This window comes from Betta splendens, chromosome 21 (assembly GCF_900634795.4).
Source record: "Betta splendens chromosome 21, fBetSpl5.4, whole genome shotgun sequence".
NCBI lineage: Eukaryota > Metazoa > Chordata > Actinopteri > Anabantiformes > Osphronemidae > Betta > Betta splendens.
The window spans coordinates 15765432-15787257 of record NC_040899.1 but is presented as its reverse complement, the minus strand read 5'-3'; the positions used below and the strand labels follow the sequence as shown (position 1 = coordinate 15787257).

The following is a 21826-nucleotide window of genomic DNA, read 5'->3' as shown; positions in this document are numbered from 1 at the left end:
GCACCGATCAAGAGTCAGATGTGGGCGGAGCTATGCGTACTGTTTGACGTGTTTGAGTTCCAGCGCTGTTTGAGGGTAGGGATGGAGTCTACTTGCCCATTCATGAAAGGCAGGGACACTCGGCCAAACAGGGTAACAGGGCAGGGAACAGGGTAACAGGGACAGAACAGGGAAAGGGAACAGGAACAGGGACAGGGACAGGGAACAGGGAACAGGGAACAGGGAAACAGGGACAGGGAACAGGGAACAGGGAGAGGGAACAGGACAGGGAACAGGGAACAGGGACTTTAACATTTAACATTTAACATTTACATTTAACATTTAACATTTAACATTTAACATTTACATTTATATTTAACATTTACATTTATATTTAACATTTACATTTAGACTTGCACATTTAACTAAATGTGAGAAAACATGTTGTGTCATTTAGTTAAATGTGAGAAAACTAGTTATAGGTGCTACTTTTACATTTGGCACCCCATAGAATTGGACTTCACAAATGTACCTAATTCACAGATTCTCTTTGTATATATTTGGCCATATGCACTTGGATTTGGTGTGTGTCAAGTCTGCACGCTTCAGGAGCTGTTTTCAATTTGACTCTTCTAAGCAAGCTTAGATAAGCATAACAATAGAAGCCTCCTTTCAGACAGAAAACAAACCTGGTTGGTGTCTTGGTAGCTCAATTGGTAAAGCATTAGTGTGGGAAGTGAAGGGTTCAAAGTTCAGGCCAACCTAACTCTCCAGCAGGCCTTTGTAAAAAGTGTGATAATCATAATAATAAAAGACTTGAAGTGGTTTTACACCAGCCTCTTCTCCCCAAAGCACATGGGGAGAACACATAAACTCCACACAGAGAGGAACCCCGGTCCACCCAATTAAACCCAGGATAGCACATATATTACATTACATACACATATTCCTGTTTTACTTTATGAACAAGGGCAGCTTTTATTTTTCTACATCAGGTTTCAAGTGACTCATGGGTAAGAAAAGACCCACATGCATTTAAAAATATAGAAAAAGTAAAATATAGTAAGAAGCTGTGAAATATGTTTGTTTCAGACATTTACAGTTCTCTTTTAACATCTAGTATATGTAAGTAGGTTAGCTACTGTAAGCAGACAACCAGCAGTTGGCCCATGGTTCTTTGGTACCTCAGTCTCATCTCCCCACTAAGTGTTTGTCTACTGTCCATTTCCTTAAAGGGAAGACCTAGTTTTTACTTTAAAGTAAAATCTGAATCTGTGTATTGCAAAGATTAACTATGAGTAGTGTTTCTAGTTTGATACCATGCAATGACAGATGTATGGCATGCTTTCAGTTGTGTCCGTTTTCATATTTCATGCTTACAGGACACAGACAATCATATTTCATATTTTTAGATTTACAGTTAAAGTTGGCCACACACACACACGCACACGCGCACGCACAGACACACACACACACATTCATCTGTTTACAGTCTGAGAGTATATCTATGTACCTGTCAGCTATAAATCAGTCAGCAATTCTTACTACATCTGTAATATGTTAACTGATTTTGAAAAATATTTAGTTATTTTCCAAAGTGATAAGCTCAGCACCTACATTAACCCAGGAGCCTGAGTGAGTAAACTCACTTTATCCCCAAGTTCTGGTTTGAAGTCACTTTTTTTACTTCACTCTGTTTATTTATACATTATACATTTACATTCTCTTTTTATTAAGCAGTTGGCATGAAGGGGTTAAATCAGCATTTCAGTGGGTGCTGGATAGTTATTGTCAACCAAGAGACATTCGGGCATATTTACTGTTAATGTTGACTGGAAGAATTAACTACATATACAGTATGTGTGGAAAAAATGTATGCATCATATTTTAAAAAATTTAAATTCAAAAGCATATTTTATTAATATTTAATAATTTAAATTATCAAAAAAGTTGAGGATAATATGACTAACATATTCACTCATAAAAGCTTTATAACACCTTATAACATTGACTTTATAACAAACCATTATGCATCAATTAAACCACACTCTGCAGGGCTGTCATGGTAAAATGCTTGTGGTCAGGCTTTACACAATTGAATCATTTCTAGGGCTTCATGTAGTACTCTTCCTGTTGTTTACACACAATGAAGAACCTACTTAACATTTTTTATTATTTGAGTTATTTATAAAATATGACAGACTCCAATTTCATTAAACTCACAATGTTTTGAAGAACTTGCAGAAAAAATGAGGATAAGATTTATCTCTGCAAAAAACAAATAAGGAAGTTGCCTCCAGCCTGCTTCCATTGAATCATTGAATCACGTGATTCCCTGTAAATCAGGAAGGCTCAGTTGTCAAGCTGCCAGCTGTGAGCTATAGACCATGTATTTCCGCCTGTCTTCAAAATGAAAGCTTTGACACTGCCACACATGGGCGATAGGTGGCAACTGAGCCAACCACATTTATGAATCAGTGTCTGCATTGTGAATAGTGTGATATGCAACTTTAACCACTTACAGAAAGAATAAGGACAAGATGAATAGATAGATAGAAAATAATTGCAGGATACATTCAAAACAGTAAATTGCTAATTTAACATTTCTTAAATTGTTTTATATACAACATGGGTTTCATATAAAAACAGTTATACAGCAAACAGTAAAATAAACAGGCATTTCTCATGTAGAAAAATAAAAAAAAACAATAATCATAAACAGATGGAGACTCTGACCACAAAAGCATTCATGGTGGCAAATGCCGAGGTTCCTGTTGGACAGGATTCAGCTGATCTGGCTTTACTCTGAATAAGGTGAACTCATCTGCAAAGTGAAAGATGAACAGCATCAGCAGCAGAACGTGGAGGAATAACAGTGATTTAGACCTTCTGCCTAAAAAGGCAGCTAATCCTTTCATTAATGGAGGACTGACCGTGTCAATGTCAAAGCAGAGATGCTCGTTGAGCATGTTGAACTCCCCAGGGGTCATTGGAGGCTCAGGAGACTGGCAGGAAGGAGGCGTGCTGCTTGAATTGGAGCTGAGACAAAAGGCAAGGGTGAGAATCACAGCTTCCCTTGTTTGTCAGATACAGACGCTCACTGTCATTCACTGCTTGGTTTCTTCTCATTCTTTAACTTTGACACTTTTTTTTGGTTTGGGTTTTTGTTTAAATTGGTTTCTCCTTGTTTAACTAGCTTTAGTTTTCCTGCCCATGCAGTGGTTTTGTTTGTTTCCTTAGATCTTTGAGGATTTTTAATATTAACTTAACTATAAGGTATTTTTAAAAATTAAAATCTTCTGGTTTTGTAACTCTGAGCCTGTGCCTGGCTTCAACCGCCACCTCTGAGCACTAGTTTCTACTGTACCTGGTATTACATCCTGTTCATAACAGGAAGCTTTGTTAGTCTTCCTTAAACTGTAACTGGACACTAATTTTAGCTAATTTTGCAACAAACAAACTTATTTTTCCTGATTGTAACAGATTTAGTTTTAGCAAACTTACCAGACTGAGATGGGGATCAGGATGGACGGGATGTACGGATACACTGCAAATGAAGAGGGACATGACAGATTAGAGCTGGTCAGGAGTCAGAGACTACTTCAGACTATGAAGACATGCTTGTGCAGCGCTTGCCTTTGCTTGGCTGGCTGTTGTACAGCCGTCCGAAGGCCTCGTCTTTGGGGATGTCTGGGTAGAGGAACTTGAGCGGGTTCTCTGGGACGACCCCATCAGAGATCACTTTGTAGTCTCGAATGATGTCAGCGAACGGGAGCGCACTGAGACGGTTCTTAGTGTACGGCTCGACAGAGTTGAACTTCACGTCTCCTGTTAGAAAGAACACGGTCCCAGTTTAGAAGCCGTTTATAACCGTGCTCTCTGATTGGCTGAGTCTTCTTCCCAGCTGCCCGGTGCAGACGGAGCTCACCGTTCTCACTGTGCTCCACCCAGGTAAACGTGATTCCTCCAAGGTGGCTCTCGCTGAAGCGTAAGAGGAAGGTTCCAGGCTCCCTGTCCTTCAGCAGCGTGCGCTCCATCTCCTTGCTCACAAAACCCATGATGTAGCTACAAGGATGGCGGAAGGACAGAAGCACCCCGTTAGTGAGGGGGGAGAAAATACGAAGCGGACGAATAAGACTAACTATTCAGACGCTGTAGGACAGTTTTATTTTATTTGGCATTTGAACCTGGAGCAGTTAGATGAAGAAGTGACTAAAACCCTCCCTCAGATCAGTTAATTATACTGGGGCACCATTATTTTACTTGAGGAAAGAAGCCTGTGTTAAATAGCCCTGACAAACCTCAGACACATTTTTCCTCATTCCTTGTTTAGCTTATCTGCTTTGACACAGCTGACAAACACGGAAGGGCAGATAAAATATTTTGTGACCTACTTCTCATTCCAGACTGGCAGCAGGTGCTTCTTGATGAGCTCTAGAATGGAGTCCAGCCACATCCAGAAACTGAAGGTTTTCCCTGGAATGTTCTCCTTGAGGGAAAACCACACACAAAACACCACACTGCAACATTTAACATTTATGGATGACATTAAAGATTATGAAGTGGAATCTCCAGATGAGACATTCAACAGTCGTTTAATACCTTGGAAAACTTGGACCATGACACCTGGTAGTCACTGCAGGATGCATGCTGACCTACACAAACACGGAAACACCGCTCACATCTAAACACGCATCCAACAACACATTTAAAGTCTTTTATTGTGCCAACTCGCAGCCCACAGAGCTGGGGAACATACCAAAAAGCTTCTCTCCCAGCATGCTGAGCTGCTCCTTGTTGAGGCCTCGGCCAGCTAAGGTGGAGAACTGCCAGCTGAGGACCTCAGAGAGCTGGCTCCAGCTGGCCTGAGGCGGGTTTCCAAAGAACCCCAGGTTCTGTGAAGGAGATGAGGGAGGATGCTGTGATGAAGCATTAGACATCACACAGGGTCGACCTGAATGAATGAAGTAGTAGTAGAACTAGAAGCTGTAACTAAAACAGCTTATGAGCTAGACTGGGTAGAACTGCTAGCAGACATATTTAGTATAGGATTATCATGAGCTATTTTTACGTTACACAGTTTTGTAGCTGTAAACTACTCAGAATCAGTTTGCTCACCCTCGGCTCGTCCGTCTGAAGGTTGTACCACATGACCGAGGCCCAGCCTCCAGGAAGCTGGCTCACGTTGGAAATGACCACAAGGGGCAGAGAACACGTCTGAAAGAAACGAGACGCAGGGTGAGCATGTCGAGTCCACACTCGGAGCCCTGAAGCGACCTACGAAGGTCTCACCTCCAGGTCGATGGTGAGGCCCTGCACGGTGAAGCAGGCCTCGAAACTGAGGGAGTGAAGCTCCTCAGTCACAGAGAGCAGACCCTGCAAGGCCAAAAGAATCTCCAATTGAATTCACCTGTATTAATAAAACCTTTCAGCATAAGACAGAGCAGAATATCCTACCTCATTGCCTTTTGTTCCATTTATGTATTTCTTTTCTTTGAGCTGCTGGAAGATAAAAGCTCTATGTCAGTAAAAATGGCAAAGTAAAACCAAAGCATAACCTGAGAAGTCACAGTGCTCTGCTCATGCTCTGTACGTGAAAGAAAGTGGTCCAGTTGTCTTACCAGGTGTCTGAACTCCACTGACAGGCAGCCGTTGGAGTAGTCCTCAATGTCCATAACTTTAGTGTTGTTGGTCAGGATGAAAAACTGACGACTTCTAAGGAGGAGAAGCAGGAAAAATGGTTAATTCAGTGAAGAAGGCCTCAGAAAAACCCTACACTTGGTAAAAAAAGGTGATGTTGTTACTATACTATTACAGCATGAATGTTTTGTGCTTCACAGCAGCATCTCTCAAAAAGGTCATAGAAGGTCATGACCTTACTGACCTATACAGTATGTACAAAATACATAAGAGTAAATTCATCCATGCAATTACGTTGACTGGAAAGTCTAAATCCTCTGTAGGTGTGAGTGTGCATATGTTGTTTGCCTCCAGTGACCCACAGGAGATAATGAGTGCCTGTAATCTTGCATATATATGTGATAATGTTGGCCACTATTTTTCAAGCCTGCCACCACAACGCTACGCTGCTTCCGTGTGTGTTGTACTCACACTCTGCCAGGAGGGAGGTCCCTAGAGACAGACACAAACCAAACACATGTAACTAAAGATTAGTGCAGATCCAAACAAACAAAGACGCAATAATTCATTTATGGTTTCACTCTAAAAATCTTACTTGTCAAACGTTGTTTTTACTTTCAGCTGATAATCCACTTCAGGAAGTTTAACCAGAAGCCTGAAAGAGAACAAGGCTCAGCTTTTCATCACCAAAAAAAATATAGACTTTGTGTAAAGATCCCAGGTTCTAAACCATACCTGACTTTGGTGGTGAACTGGACGCCGGTTTTGATGATAAGAGGTTTCTGTGGATGTGTGGGCATACACGGCTGCTTCTCCACCACAAAGGAGCTGAAAACCAACCACACCTCATGTTCTTCACACAGTTTTCAGGCCATCATGCATTAATTCTAACACCCTTTTGTAAAGACCAATGTGTTGCACATACAAGAGGAAGTCATGTGATTCGTGCATTACATGCAGAACCACCTAGTTTTTGGTCTGTGATCTGCACAAGTTACAAATCTACAAAACCAATAAGCTACACTGCTACCCCAACCTTAAAATAGGTATTATAAGTAGTATATATGTAGTATAGCTATAGTATGGTTATAGTATAGATGTGGTATAGGTATATTATGGGTGCAGTATAGGTATAGTATGGGCAGTGAATAAATTTAGAACAGGTATATTATGGGTGTAGTATAGATGTGGTATAAGTATATTATGGGTGTAGTATAGATGTGGTATAGGTATATTATGAGGGTAGTATAAATGTAGTACAGGTATAGTATGGGTGTAGTATAGATGTAGTATAGATGTGGTATAGGTATATTATGGGTGTAATATAGATATAGTATGGGTGTAGTATAGATGTGGTATTGGTATATTATGGGTGTAGTATACAGTAGGGGGAATACTTGAGAGCTGGGACTGGCCAGTGGCTCCTTTGAACATGGGCCCAGTTGCCCCCCATGTGTCTGCTGTGTGATGTGGAGGTCACTGTACCTCCTGATCAGGTGATAGATCAGATACTTCACTCGTTCCTCCATCTGGGGTTTCTGTAGTGGGATGGGGTCGCTCTCATAGGTGACCTTCACCACAAGCTCCCCTAGTTTGTCCAGTTGACGCTTGATCTGGAAGAGACTCTGAGCTGTCAGAGTAAACCTGAGAGGGGAGAGGTGAGGAGAGGTGGGGACTCTGAGTTAGAGGCGTCATGGTTCATATGTGTGACCAGCAGCAGCAGTGTTGAGGTTGCTGGACAGGTCAGCTGGTGTACTGAAAATGCATGCAGCTCATTACCAGCTCTGCAGCTGATCCAGGCCAGTCAGCAGCGGACCCCCAATGGCAGCAATCTGCTGTCTGCGCTTCCAGTCCTGCAGCTCAGGGTTGAGCTGAGAAGTCATCAGGTCGTCGATCTCTTTGATCACCACATCGATCTTGGTCACGATCTCCTGTGAGGCCATGAGATGCTTGGTGTCAGTGAGGCAGCTTGGACACCTTGTGATTTGTGCTTGGCATGACTCGTACCTTTCTTTTAAAGTCAAGCCTGTTCAGCATTTCCTGCAGTCTTGTTACTTCTTGTTTCATGGTGTCAGAGTTTCTATCGGTTGATTCTGACACACACACACACACACACACACACACACACACACACACACGCACACGCACACGCACACGCACACACACACACACAGTTACTCTAGTTTTACTCTACTGCAGCATTCTTTCCACTAGTGTGTTGCCTGACAACAGGTCTCACCTCGAGACTGCAGGGTTTTGTAGCGGAAGTCAAAGTCGTCCTGCATGTCTTCGATGTATTTCACAGCTTGGTCCATCAGCTAAACCACAAAGGATACCATCATTTAAATTCACCTAATCGTTCCTGAAACTGTATTGTTTTAGTTTGGTTGTGCTGAGTCTGTGTGTTTACCTGCACGTTGGCCCTGATGACTCCAACTCTGTTGTCCATGTTCTTCTGCCTCTCAAACGCCACTGAGTTCTGCAAAGATTTCTCCAGTGGCCCCTGTTCACAAAGACTTTTAGTCATTTGATTTCAGTTGACTGGAATTTTAAACATACAAATCAAACATTTATTATTAAACTCAAAGACCAATGCCTATGTATATGATCTAGACATTGAAATCACAGTTAAATAAAGATTGAAAATAAAGTTTGAAACAACAATAGAATGAACCAGCTGCTGTTCAGTTCAACCAGTCTACACAGTTTGGTCAAATGTTTCTTTCTGAACTTTTGCTGCTGGGTTTTTAAAGCAAAACATTAAAGCAAAACCACTGAACTATGTTAAAAGTTGCTAGCTTGTGTTTTATGTATTACTGTTTGCTTAATTAATAAAAGAACTTGTTTGTGAACAATGCCACAAAAATACAGTTAAACCTCAACTATTATGTTCAACGATGAGCATAAGCAGGTTGTGTAATTCCACACGGATTTCCAGGAACAGGTGGATCTTTCCTGGTAGCAGCTGTCATCGCTAGGCAACGCTGGGGACTTTCCCATGGAGAGAGACAGGGCCACAAACCTGTTCCTGCGTGCAGGCGCTGGAAAGGATCCGCTGCTCCTCCCTCAGGCAGCTGGAGATGACTCTGGCCATCACGGCAGGGTTGGACATGTATTTAACCTGTGAGGCCACCCACACACACACACACAGATACAGTGATGGAGACTTTGGTTGGTAATGTTTTCACATAGAATGCTCGGACCAAGTGTTTGGTTTTCTCTCTAACCAGAAAAACACGTTTCATCAGGAGACTCATCATATGAAGCTACGGTTTTTCTGGAGAAGGACTCATTCCAGAGTGGAGTTGAATGAGGTACTCTGCAGTAGAACCAGTTTTATAATTAGCCTGATGTTAAATTGAGTCATCTGGAAGATTCAGGAAAGAGTGTGATCCTAATTTATAACTGACACAAGAGGCAAAAATTTATAATATTATGTCCTGAATGTTGGCGTATTTAAAACACAAGAGAACACAACTCAGCCCTAAATACTGGAGGCCAGTGATGGTGGGCGTCACGCTGTCCACAGCAGCAGAAGACGATTATGGTCACTCAGCGTGTCCTTGAGTCAGGTGGGACTGTGGCAGTGACTCAGTTTATGGGACTTTAGTGACAGAACAATGACCCAAATCAACATTTTGCCTCAGTCAATCAAAAAGTTGTTTGCCTCCAGAGCTGCAGCTGCTGCACATAAAGCTTCTATAGATCAGCACAAACAAAACACCTAGAAAAGCCCAAACCCTCTGTGGGAAGAGGAAACTTTCACTCCACCTCCAGCGGTGACTATCATCAGCATCATTGCCAGAATGTTGACTGAAGATGCATCAACACACTCCTACACACTCACTTTCATGACATGAGCTACGAGATTTAACGTTTCTAAATATGAATCATTTGCTCAGTGATCTGTTTTCCTCCCTCCTGCTGGGGAATTTGTGAGACACACAAACACCCAACAACATGTTGATTAGCTGATGAACGTCTGTGGGTTTTCAGTTGTCTCACCGGACAAATACATCGACAGCACATTCAGACACATGTTGAATCTTTCTAGTGCTGCATACAGTTCATTTGCAAACTTCATTCACACCTCACAACAACAATAATAAGCCACATATGCTTCTAACCACCCCACACAAGTAACAGCTTCCTCAAACATAAGTTTGTTGACCTAACTGTGATATGAAACACACACACACACACACACACACACACACACACACACACACACACACACACACACACACATAGCGTACAGGAAACAGTGGTGAAGCCTCACGGGTTTGTTCTGCAAAGGTATGTGTCTTTTCCAGAATTAAAATGCACCAATGCTTGTGACGTGTGTGCACTGATCTCAACCAAACATCCTGTCCCGCTCCAGGACCCGAGCTCACTGACACATGCAACACGTTAATATCAAAATTTGCTGCTGCGCGTTCAGCTTCCTAATGCTTTTCTATGCTTGTTCTGTAGCAGCAAGCGTCCTGTTGATGAACGGACTAGTCCATCTGTCAAACAGGTTCCTGATGTGACCTTTGCTCAAGCCACCTGACATTTGAGTAACTCAACAACGGTAGCTGTTTTCTAGTTTGCACCAGTAAAGGGGCCGGTGACACCTTCAAAGTGCTGCCGCATTGAAAGCGCCTACTTCCCCATCAGCCCTACTACACACAGGCCACCAAACAACTTCTCCTCACCACACACGTGCTGCTGCTGGAGTCCTTCCTCCTCCAGCAAGCTGCAAGCTGCTGTTTCACTGTCTTAGATTTCCTTATTTTTTCTAACTTTCAACTTTCAAAGTTGAAAAAGTTTTTTCAACTTTTAGAAAGTAATATGTCAACATATGCATTTTTCGCATATACTTCTTTATATGCCATCTCTCTTGTTTACTGTTGTAAGCGAAGGGGGAGTTTTACACACCTGTAGCTGCTGCTGTATCATTTTCATATTGTGTCTCTGCAGGAAGTTCTGCTCCTGGGAGCGAGCCTTTTCCAGCTGAGACAGCAGGTTTGTGAACAGCACCGCTGCCGTTGACTCGTCGTTGGCTGCCGTGTCCCTGAAACACAGAACCCACGATCCAATCAAGAATAAGTGTAAAGCCCAGTGATTCGTTTCTGCATGCAAACCTCCACAACTGACTGCGTTAACGTCATCATCACTCTAACATGAAGCATCAGATGCCAACCTAGTCCTTTACGCCTAATCAGAACGTAGGCAATGGCATCATGTGCAGATTATACATAAGTGTCCTTTGACACTGTGTGATAACATCTGGCAGGCAGAGGAGGAACAGCATCCGGCTTATCAGACATCATAGTCGGTTCAGTCCTCCCAAATTAGAACAACACATTTCTCACTTGCTTCCAGTATCAAGACGTTTAATCCTTATGTTGCTGGGGTTGAAGTCAGAGAAAGCACCTCAGGTTTTACTATTTAACTTGAACATAATCTAATCACTTAAACTTGGTTGACACAGAGTCAGACTCACCAGTCCTGGGACTCGATCCAGCTGGCCAGAGTCTGTCGGATGTCCATGGGGAAGTTATCATCATACAGGTAGTCCACATGTTCCAGGAGTCTGATCTCCAGCTGCTGGATCTGCTTCCACTGGCTCATGCTGCGGTTCAGACAGAGCACGGATCAGCCGGTAAATACTAAGCGACGTATCGCCTCTAATTCCTACGCTGTGGTCCGTTACCTTTAAATATGATAATGATATTAAAAGATTCTTGTTGTTACATGAAGCGTCCCTGCGCTGCTCTCACTGACCATGTGCACTTGTTTGCCTCTAACTTTCGCTTTTGTGCATCTGTTCAGGAAGTGAGCTCCTCCCCAGAAAAAGCTTTACCGTGAATTCTCGAGAAACCAGCTCACCCAGTCAATCACAGAGAAAGGTGCGATTTACCGGTAATCACACCTCCGGCGCGGAGGCGTCACACTACATTCTACTTTCACTTGTTCATCGTTAGACATGTAAGACATGAAAGGCCTAAACACAAATGTAACAACCTATTATTATTATTGATAAAATCTTATTAACGAAAACGAAGCGGACTTGCGTCACAAACGTGTATGTAAAATTCGTGCTGTGTATTATAAAACATCTGAGGGCGCTGTGCACGATATAATTAAAACATTTGATTTAATTTAAAAAATCTCACTTTAGAAAACGCGCATTCTAAGAAGCACACTGTCACCCTGTGGTTGTGGGTGCAACAAACCGTGAACTTCCTGCTTCACCAAACATAGACTCGTAATAGTGAAGCGTATGTTTAGATATCTACGTCTCAGCTCAGACCGTCCTTTTGTTTGACGTCACAGCCGGAGTGGGGCCCCCAGTCCTGCAGGGGGCAGTAAAACCCATCTAGCCGCTCGCTGAGATGAAGGGTCAGAGGTCAGAGGGTAAAGTTGACTGTAGTGAAAACATGGTTGAGCACGCGAACGTCCGCGTGGTTCATCGCGGTGGCAGTAAAATAAACTTCAGGGAGCCTGTCATAAGCAGTGACTCAAGGTTAGTGTTCGTGTTTACTTTGGTAAGATGGTGAAGTGTTTATCACAAATTTGTTAAGGTTTTATTGGCCTGACAGCTGAAGCCGGTGCTAGCATTAGCTACAAAAGCTAGCTGATAACCGCTAACTTCTGTTCTGCTAACCGAACACTAAGCTATCAGTAGTAAGTGCAGATATTTTCTTTAACGGCAACCTAAGACGCACAAAGTGGAACATTAACGCAGATAATCGGTTGGTGGACGGTGTTTTTCTAACACGTGGTGCTTGTGGCAGGTTCCTGCTGTGTCCATCAGGCGAGTCTGTGAAAGTGTTCAGCACCTCCACAGAGGAGTGCATCCGCGACCTGCGGGGCCACACCGACCTGGTTACTGGTGTACTGATCAGACCTTCCAACCACCTGCAGGTACAGCTACACAGTCTGTTGATGAGAGCCACGCTACCCGAACGCCAGAACGCCTTCACTCCGGGTGTGTCGCTATGTGTTGCTCGGTTAAAATCTGGATGTGATCAGTGCTAAACTAATCGGTGCTTATGATGCAAACACACGTGGAAGCTCATGACTTTTAATGAAAACGTCAATGTGGTTTCCTTCTCACGTTCTTTATATCCATTACACTTATGTTAACATTACGGTAAGAGAATTTTCCTTCTTAGTAGATTCCTGTACTGAACTCAAATGATCCAGGGCATTGGTTGTAACTCTGCTACAGTGAACAGTTCTGTAAATGAACACTAAGCTTTAAAAATATAACAGTTGTTAACTTAAAACAATTCAAAGACTGGCCAGAACTAAACTTCTTTTAGTGGTAAGCGTGAATCTGTACATCTGTTGCATCTTGTTTTGTCTGTCTCCTGGCAGGTCTACTCTTCCTCATTAGACGGTACTGTCAGACTGTGGGACTTCACGGATGGCATCCTTATTAGAGTATGACTTAATGCATCTGTTTTTCCCTCTTATTTGCTCTTTCACTGCAACTTGTGCACACACTATCTACCTCATCTCTGAATGAACCAGAATCCATTCATCTGTCTGTTTACAGTTCCATAGAGGTACAATTATCACCATGTGCAGTTAGTCTCTACTAGTCTAAGATTGAGTTAAGAGGTTGGTTCTATTCTCTGTAGACACAATGTTTGACAGTTGTGGTGTTTTATATTTTTGCAGACGTGTGTCATTGGACAGCCAATTTACTCCATGTATACATCTGCACACCATAAAGGAATCCTTTTTATTGTCATCTCCATGGGGGCTGACAGACGATCCGGTATGTTTGATGACTTTGTCTTGTTGTTGTTGATATTATTGCTAGAGTGACGTGTGACTGACGCGATAAATGTTTACCACACCTTTTTATTAAATGAGTTTTGTGAACCCCCAAGATAATTAGACTTTGCTTAAATGGCTTCAAATCATTTTATTCTAGTGCCTTCTCATCAGAACTGCATTTGTTTTCTATGAGGGCTAGGGGCCGCCAAAGACCAAAAGTGTGAAGCAGTTAGGAATAGAAAGTGGGTGAGAGGCCACTGGTTAGAACTATCCAGCAGGTTGATGTATCTCTCGGTGTGTATGTGTGCAGAGCTGTTCCAGCTGGTGGCAGTACACCTGCCCCAGAGCGGAGAGCAGCTGGTGGAGGCCCGGGAGGTTTCAGCTGTGCTTAGCTATGTGGACTCCAACCCAGCAACCATTTCCTTTGGTAAAGGGGTATGTACATCAACAATTCACAACTAACGACTAACTAACGATTCAACTAATGATTATAATAATAATCGATTAATCTGACGATTATTTTAATAATTGATTAATCGAATTGATTGGATACAAATAAAAAATATATATTATTTGATGTTTTGCTTATTAAAAAAACCTTATCAGTGTTTATTTTTGACTACATTTTGATTTCAACTTTTTAAATCTTAAACAAAACACAAAATCCAGTGTTTGAATAATAAAACTTCAATATCCAAAATATAAATAAACAAAGCAGGCATAGAGTTTTGTTCCAATGTGAAGATCTACAGCAGCTCCAGTCAATCGTACGCTCTCCTGTGTCACCATAGTATTTACAAATCACAAACTTTGTGACCTGCAGGTTATTGTTGTCTTTGTTTGATATTTAATGCTCATTAAATTAGGGCGCAGCCTTTCAACTGATGATGCTTGGTTTGTTTTTTCCAGCATTTCGCTAACTGCTGCATTATTTTGCCGTCACGCTGCGCAGTAAAATGAGCAGCCCGACTAATCGGTAACTGAAAATCATTATCGATCAACTTCCGTCATCGATTATTATCAATTTGTCGAATCGTTGTCGCAGCCCTAGCAGACAGTATTGCACACGTTAATGTTTCATTACTATAAGTCTCTTAGAAGACTGATCTAGTGTTTGGTCTTTTTACCTGCATGTTATCATTCAACAGGGGGAATATATTGCCTCAGCTACAGGTTTTCAGCTGGAGGTCTTCTACTTCAGGAAACAGAAATCATACAGGTAAGGTATCTTAAAACCTATAAGCAAAACCACTACTCAGGTTTAGAATGCACGCATCCAAAGTGGCCTTTCCACTTGACTTGGTTGCACTACAGAAATGAAAGATTGACCACGTCACAATTCACAAACTATTTTTCTGACAGGGCGTTAAGGTTAGTAAAGCTGTATATTTTCTTTGTGGGTTTCTAGGTTTTTTCTTAAAGGAAACAACAAGAAAGGAGCCAAGAACACATTCACATGCGTCGCCTGCCATCCACATGAAAACTGCATAGCCACAGGACATGAAGACGGCAAGATCCGCTTGTGGTGAGTGTAGCAGCCACATGGACTTGAAGCTCAACCCTGAGTGTAGTCTAAACATCTGCTCATCACTTTCTTCTGTGTGTTGTGCTACTTTTGTATTTGTAAGTCAGGTTCCATTTTGCTAAATGTCTGTGAAATGCACCAGGTTTGACTGATTTGTGTGACTGACATTGTTTTTAGGAGAAATTTCACCGACCAGAAGGAGTACACGTACTCCACCCTTCATTGGCACCATAGTGCTGTCAGCTCACTGCGCTTCACGCCAGAAGGTACACACAGGCTGGTTTGTTCCTACCATGAATTCAGTTGTGTTTGCATTTACTCTGTAAGAATACTTGCACTCTCAGTACAGATGAATACCCCAGAACACTGAGGAGCTCATCTATACACAAACACCAGTCAAAGTCATGAAAACCCACTTAATGTCTGATTAGGCTTTCAGCCGCTGTTAGTACTGAAGCAGCAGACATCAGAATGACTGCCACACAAAAACACTGAATCTACGTCTCCTTTCTGCTTTTTAGTTTTTACGTTGACAGTGTTCATTTTGTCTCACCAGGTACCAACCTGCTGAGTGGAGGGGTTGAATCGGTGCTGGTCCAGTGGCGATATAACCAAGATAACCAGCGGGACTTCCTCCCTCGCTTGGGTGCTGCCATCACTCACATCACCGTCTCACCTGATGGATCGCTATTCTGTACCTCACACAGTGATAACAGTAAGGGGTTTAACCTATCGTATTCACTCTGATGGCTCACAGTGACCGTGTGGGGGTGTGTGCAGATTTAATGTAAAGCTGACATCTATCTGTTCCTTGTTTTTAGAGATAACAGTCATACAGAGTTGTGTCAAAGTGTCAGCTGTGATCCAGGGCTTGGTCAAAGGTGAGTACAGAACGTGGTGGCAGCAGCACGTACGTGGATCATAAACGCGTCTTAAGGGCTTGTAAACAATGCATAAACCTGTAGCACCAGTAAACTACTTACCCAGGGCGTTAACACAGAAGAGAAAATAGAAATTGCCAGCATAGAGCTGTGCATATTAACATGGAAACTGGTTGATTTTTCTTTTGCTGCAGGAAGAAGTATCAGGACAGACTTAATGGTGGATCCATGCAGCAAAGCTCTGGTGCTGAACGGAAAACCAGGTCACCTTCAGTTTTACTCTCTGCAACGGGACAAGCTGCTGTACAACGTAAGCAACGCGGCCTGACGTTGGCCGAGGGCCTGACCATGTGACACATATCATTTGTATCGTGACATTTGTCATATGTGTCAATAAGATCTAAGTTTGCCACATAACAGGTTTCTACATGATGCGTTTGTTTGACCTCCCTGTACAACGTGGCAAAGAGACCACATTATACTTTTTGACTTAAAAGTAACTTTCTTTTGCAAACGAGTCCTGAGCCGAGCCACCACCTACACACCTGAACCCCTAAAGGTGTTTAGAAACGTATTCAGTATGGACAAAAATGCTGTGACCAGTTAAACTAATGCTGATGCTGATGTGTGTTTCCTGCAGCTGGACATTGTGCAGCAGGAGTACATTCATGAGTTGGGCCTAGAGCAGATGGAGGTGGTAAAAGCAGCCTTCAGTCCTGCGGGAAACTGGCTGGCAACAGTGGAAGAGAGAAAACAAAGTGCAACTGAGGTGGAGCTTAATTTGAAACTATGGGAATTCGACCAACAAACCCAAAGGTACACGATTTATATTTCCATGTGCTGGCGTCTGAGAGATTCCAGACTGGTACATTTAATAACAAACCGCTCCACACTGTATTTAGTTTTGTAGGTATGACTTGTCTTAGTTCTTTTTGTTTTTTCCCACCATGATCCCCTACCATCGCCCTGTAACGTGCCAACGGAATCACCTGCAGTTTTGTGCTGAACACGACCATCTCAGCCCCACACGAGGCCCAGATTACAGCCATGTGCTTCTGCCAGGCCGCAGACAGCCAGACCACCATGCTGGTCTCTGCCAGCAAGGAGGGACACTTCAAAGCTTGGCAGCTAGAGCCAGCACACACAGAGGGTGAGTCTAACCACGAGCACTTCAACTGTGGCCCCATTCAACATTGGGGTTCTCTGTAGTGTTAATGCAAGCATCTCAAATTCACTTGAAGAGAACTATGTGCTTTTTAAGTAAAGCACAGATTCCTCCAGACACAAATGCTGCAAAACGTCTGCTTGGTAAAAACCATTGAGTTACCCCCACACCAAACCCACTGCCGTCCTGTCGGAGACATCCCACCTCTCCTAGAGAGGGTTTGAGCTTTTTTTCAGATCAGTCCCCCTAAATGTGACCCCCTTTTTAGAATTACTTTACTTACTTACTTACTTTTTTAAGTTACAAATTAACAGGTTTAGTGTTGATCAGCAGCAATTTCAGGCCTACAAACACTCCACATGACATAGGTGATCTATGTTCAGACACATTCAGCGACAGCACAAATTAAAGGGGGTTAATGATTCTAGAGGCCCCAAAGAAACAGAAATAAAAATCAATGTCTAAAGCAAACTGAATTTAGAAAACTGCTACAGCTCTGTTCTCGACTTGTTTAAAGTACTTTAGGCTAACTGTCTTGTCTGTCTCGCCTCTGGAACGGTTTGGCAGATGAAGGTCCTTCCTGGTCGTGTGGTTTTGTTGGAGCCTATCACGGGCTGGTGCCCGGGTGCTGCTGTTTCTCAGCTGACGGCTCTCTGTTGGCAGTCGGCTTTCAGGAGGTGGTGACTGTGTGGAGCCCGGTCTCCTGGGAGCTACTCACGACTCTGTCCCAGCCTCCAGGAATTATCAGGTTGGAGCATATTCATGCAAGAATACAACAATGGTGTCTGAAACTAGTGCTATAATATTACTAGTAGTAAAAATTTATAACAAAAGTACATAATGAATAGGTTTAACGTGAAGGCCTCTCCTTTCAGTCAGATCACTCATCAATTTTATTTATTTGTGTATCTGTTGTGGATGTGTCTCGACGGTTCAATGACTTTCTGAAGTCCAGAGTTGTTTCTCTTAGCAAACGCTGCATGAATAAGAAGTGCAGTTCCACAGCGATGCTGGAGTCTCAGAGCTGTTGGCAGATGTCCGCTCTGCTGAAGGAGGGGCCTCAGGTCACCGAGGACATAAACTACTACTGCTGGTTTTTGTACCACATTTTCTACAAAACATAGTCAGCCATTGATATGTGCAGAAAGGAAACACAGATGCCTTGCAGTTTTTCCTACAACTAAGGATTCACCAATAAAAGTAAACCACTTTATGCAGCATGGCTCTGAAAACTCCATCACACTCAAAGATTCTGGCATTTCCTGTGTAAACTGGAAGCTGTACAGATGCTGTAGAAGTAGAGGATTAAGATGAGTGTTGATAGCTGCAGGACTACCACCTATGGGACGAGGACATTTAACGTCAGTGGCCTTTATCAGAGAGCTGATGAGTTCAGAATAATAGTTATTCTTATTATTTTTCTGAGTTATTTAAATGAACTGATACTTAGCCGCCAGTCTGAACTGTTAAATGCAGATTATAAAACTCTTGGCACTTCTTACTTTTAGATGGAGGGTGTTCGGTTCCTGCTTGCATCAAATCCCTAAACTGAAAAAGTCCTTAGAAGCTAATCCTGTGAAATATGTTAGGGTGTGAGGAGCTGCTTGGTTTTAGGTGGCAGCAAACAAAAAGAGACCTTTTCCTTCTTGTTTTGGCACTTTTAGGAATCTTTGTTTTGGGCGACTAAGCTGTTCCAAGTATCTGCTGGGGACGATCTCCAACAACATGCTCTGCTGCTGGAACCTCCTCACCTGCTCCTGTAAGAACTCGTCATCTGTGTGCGTTTGAAGTTGATGCCGTCAGACGTTCCTTTTTAATCTAACTGCATGGCTGTGTGTTTGTCTGGCAGTGGAGTGGAGCACCTCCATGGACACCAGCCTGCTGCTGGCCGACCCCCTTTCTGAGAACATGGCTGCCTTCTGCAGCCAGGCTGGATGCACTGACTGTAAGCTTCATGGTTGGGACGACATGTCACATTTAGAATGATTACATTGACACCCACAGCACCTATTGAAACAGCAGACCATATCACTTTAACATCCCTTGTGCATGTGTTTAAACTGTCAGCTGATCTGAAATGCTCCTTGTTTGTCGTGTTTGTTCTGTTCCAGTGTTTGTTTTCAAGCCCAGTGAGCCTCGGCCCCTGTTTTCCCAGAAGGCTGTGTGTTCAGGGAAGGTGACCCGTGCTGTCTTTGCTCCGAGGGAGGAGATGTTGGAGAGCTGTGAGGAAAGCAGCCAGTGGCTCAACCATTCCCAGCTGTACTTCTTTAATCAGAACATGGTAATCAGTCATGTTGTGTTATATGAGCAGGGGAGCAGGCAGAATGTAACGTTATGTAAGGATTAAATAATGCTGACGCTCCCATTTAGCTACAGACCATGAACTGGGTCAAACACTGTGGGGTGTTTGGTTTCGTCCCAGAGATGAGGGTTAAAGGGGTCAGAGTGGGGGATAATGGGGTGGAGGTCAAGGCCCAGCACAGGCCAGAGTCGACTTGAAACTGGGCCAGAGATCAAGATGCAAACTTAAACAGGGGCCAGGTGGTTTTTTTTCTTGTGTGTTCATTTTGATGAAATGATGCAAACTCTTTCAGGACCTTTTGTCATTTACCACTAAAGCAGAAGAGGACAGGCTGATGGCCTCCAGCAAGCAGGTAGGACATCACCTGTCAACAACAGAGGGGTTGCACAAACACACTCACAAGTCACTTCAGGGAGACAAACCATCTGTTTGCTGGGCTTCAGTAGTTGTCGTGTTCTAAACGAACAGTTTCAATCAAGCTGCTAAACCTTCTGAAACCCCTTTTTTTCATAGTTTGCTAAAGACCATGTGATGATCATTTTATTTCTTTCCATTCTTTTCTGAATGAAAACATCTGCTCTTTCCTATGTTTCTTTCCTAACATTTCTACTTTCCTTCTCAGCTTATGATAGATGACAGTGTGGCCATGACACCGTTCTACCTGTTACTGGGGAAACACCGGCAGCAGGAAGGAAACCCAGAGGCAGACAGCAGCCTGCCAGTGGACAGAGCAGCTCTGCCACAAGGCACTGTTGCTATGAAGGAGGTCAGTACTGGGCGTGCCCAGGTTGGACCTGGTTTTGCTGAGCTATTACAGAGTTACCCTGTCTCCTTGTTTCCTATTTGTAAAGTGTTGCTATTGTGTCTTGCAGCTTCTACAGACGCCAGCCCACGTCCTGCCCTCCACCTCTTTCTTATGCTCCATGTTTGTACAGTCTCTGCTCATCTCCATCACAGACTCCAGGTCAGTAGTTCTGTTAGGGCCTAATGAGTTGAAAGTTAAATAATACAGTACAGTTCTTTTGTCAGCATTTCTCAACACTAACACCACCTGAAACTCAAGCAACTCGTGAATCAATAGTGTTCTGACTTTGGAAAATGAGGCGATGAAAATAAGCAGAGTCATGTTTCCTTTTTGCTTTCCTTGTGTTCTCATGGCCCCAGGGAGGAACACAAACATTCAGATGAGGAACTGGAAAGTGAGAAAGAGGAAGAGGATTCAGAGGGGGAAATGGACTCTAGCATCTTGCGACCAGAGCTGGGGCCTGTGGCTGCAGCACCCCCTCTCTCCAAAGCTCAGATTAGGGAATTGAGGAGGGTGAAGAAGCTCGACCACAGCTGGTGCACAGGTCTCCTAGACTCTTGAAAATGCCCAAAGACACTTTCTACTGGGAGTCTTCACCACATCAATGGGTGCTGTGGATGTCTTTACTCTTGCGATAGTGTTTTTCCCTCTGAAAAGAAATAAATGTCAATGTGTAACTAAATATCTCATTTAGACCTTGTGGATGAGTCTCTTCTGAAAGATCCTGTGTCAACAGCCTTTTGCTGCTACAAACTATGACATGACATCTCTCAAGTATTTTTAGTCATTATATATATTGTTTTTACTGTCATGTTGAAAAACATGCTTTGAAAGTGCACAGTGGTGAATTTACAGACAGATCCTGCACTTTTAAAGGCTTTAAATATAAACCATGATTACACATGCAACAACCTTCACCTACTCTATTCAGTCATGAATATTAATTAGAGTTTTTCACCTGAACAAATGTAAAACAAACACTGTTGTATACATGCACGTGTATGTGCACTCTTATTTTTCTATGCTTAACATTTATTAAAACGTGTAAACCAGGCCTTTGGCTCTTCCCTGACTCCTTTAGTGCTCAGGCAGCTTTTTCCTGTTGTGAGGACTCTAATGTAAATAGGTGAGTGAGGATTCTATCAGATGCTGTGAGCCATGACTCATCTGGACCAGTTGGTGCTTTTCCAAAAGCGTGAGACTGACTGATGCTAAAGAAATTGTAAAAAGAAGTCATGAATTAATATTTTTTTGCCTATTGAATGTTTTCCATGTTTTTTTTTTGAATGACTTTCTTTTGTTACCAGGACCTAGAAATGGTGAAGAAAAAGGTGGTGTAAGTAGCTGAATAATCTATTTTTCAGACTCGTGAGTCAACTTGTTTTCAGCGTTTTTCGGTTCCTCTATCAGGTGCTGTAACGGTTCCACTGCGGCTCCTTTGTCAGCGGTCAAGGTCACTTGGGGGCTTCGGTGATCCAATGGGGTCAAGGTTATCTAGTTCTTCTCCGTTTATCTGGCTCTTTTATGGACCAGATAGCGGCAGGTATATATTGCAGCACATCAGGGAAATGCTAAACCCTGGCTCTGTCTGGGTGAACCCTCACGGCCATGCTGTGGAGCTGATTTATATATTTAGTAAATGAGGTTTAGATTCTGGTTGACATTCTTCTTGCCATAATTAGAACTAGGCTGGTTTCTGTGTGTTATCCTAACGTCATTCATTCAGTTCTTGAATCAGGTGGGACAGCCTGAA

General features: G+C 42.9%; 2 protein-coding genes across 5 annotated transcripts; one reads left to right on the top strand and one right to left on the bottom strand.

Moving 5' to 3' along the window:
• Positions 1-1888: 1888 nt before the first annotated feature.
• On the bottom strand, positions 1889-11463 carry stat4 (signal transducer and activator of transcription 4). 4 transcript variants are annotated; one of them, XM_041068904.2, is made up of 24 exons: positions 11318-11463; positions 11108-11236; positions 10540-10675; positions 8642-8740; positions 8030-8122; positions 7859-7937; positions 7627-7712; positions 7399-7550; positions 7105-7263; positions 6355-6447; positions 6215-6274; positions 6091-6111; positions 5601-5694; positions 5437-5481; positions 5272-5355; positions 5098-5196; positions 4739-4874; positions 4582-4634; positions 4374-4468; positions 3908-4044; positions 3616-3807; positions 3484-3526; positions 2913-3018; positions 1889-2803 (listed from the first exon to the last, which is right to left on the bottom strand). In XM_041068904.2, exons 2-24 carry the CDS (start codon positions 11233-11235, stop codon positions 2780-2782), a joined length of 2214 nt encoding a protein of 737 aa, XP_040924838.1. In that variant the 5' UTR covers position 11236; positions 11318-11463; the 3' UTR covers positions 1889-2779. The 4 variants fall into 4 exon arrangements, with proteins under 4 accessions (XP_040924838.1, XP_040924839.1, XP_055361017.1 ...); XM_041068905.2 differs by lacking the exon at positions 11318-11463 and having other exon boundaries at positions 11108-11241; XM_055505042.1 differs by lacking the exon at positions 11318-11463 and having other exon boundaries at positions 4374-4465; positions 11108-11241.
• A 512-nt stretch (positions 11464-11975) lies between these two features.
• On the top strand, positions 11976-21127 carry wdr75 (WD repeat domain 75). The gene is made up of 21 exons (XM_029136766.3): positions 11976-12130; positions 12402-12531; positions 12988-13053; positions 13294-13393; positions 13706-13830; positions 14544-14614; positions 14804-14920; positions 15098-15186; positions 15477-15635; positions 15742-15801; positions 15996-16111; positions 16442-16617; positions 16797-16951; positions 17534-17714; positions 18631-18725; positions 18816-18911; positions 19078-19247; positions 19561-19620; positions 19891-20034; positions 20141-20232; positions 20433-21127. The coding sequence occupies exons 1-21, from the start codon at positions 12000-12002 to the stop codon at positions 20632-20634; spliced, it is 2535 nt and encodes an 844-aa protein (XP_028992599.1). The 5' UTR covers positions 11976-11999; the 3' UTR covers positions 20635-21127.
• Positions 21128-21826: the final 699 nt, after the last annotated feature.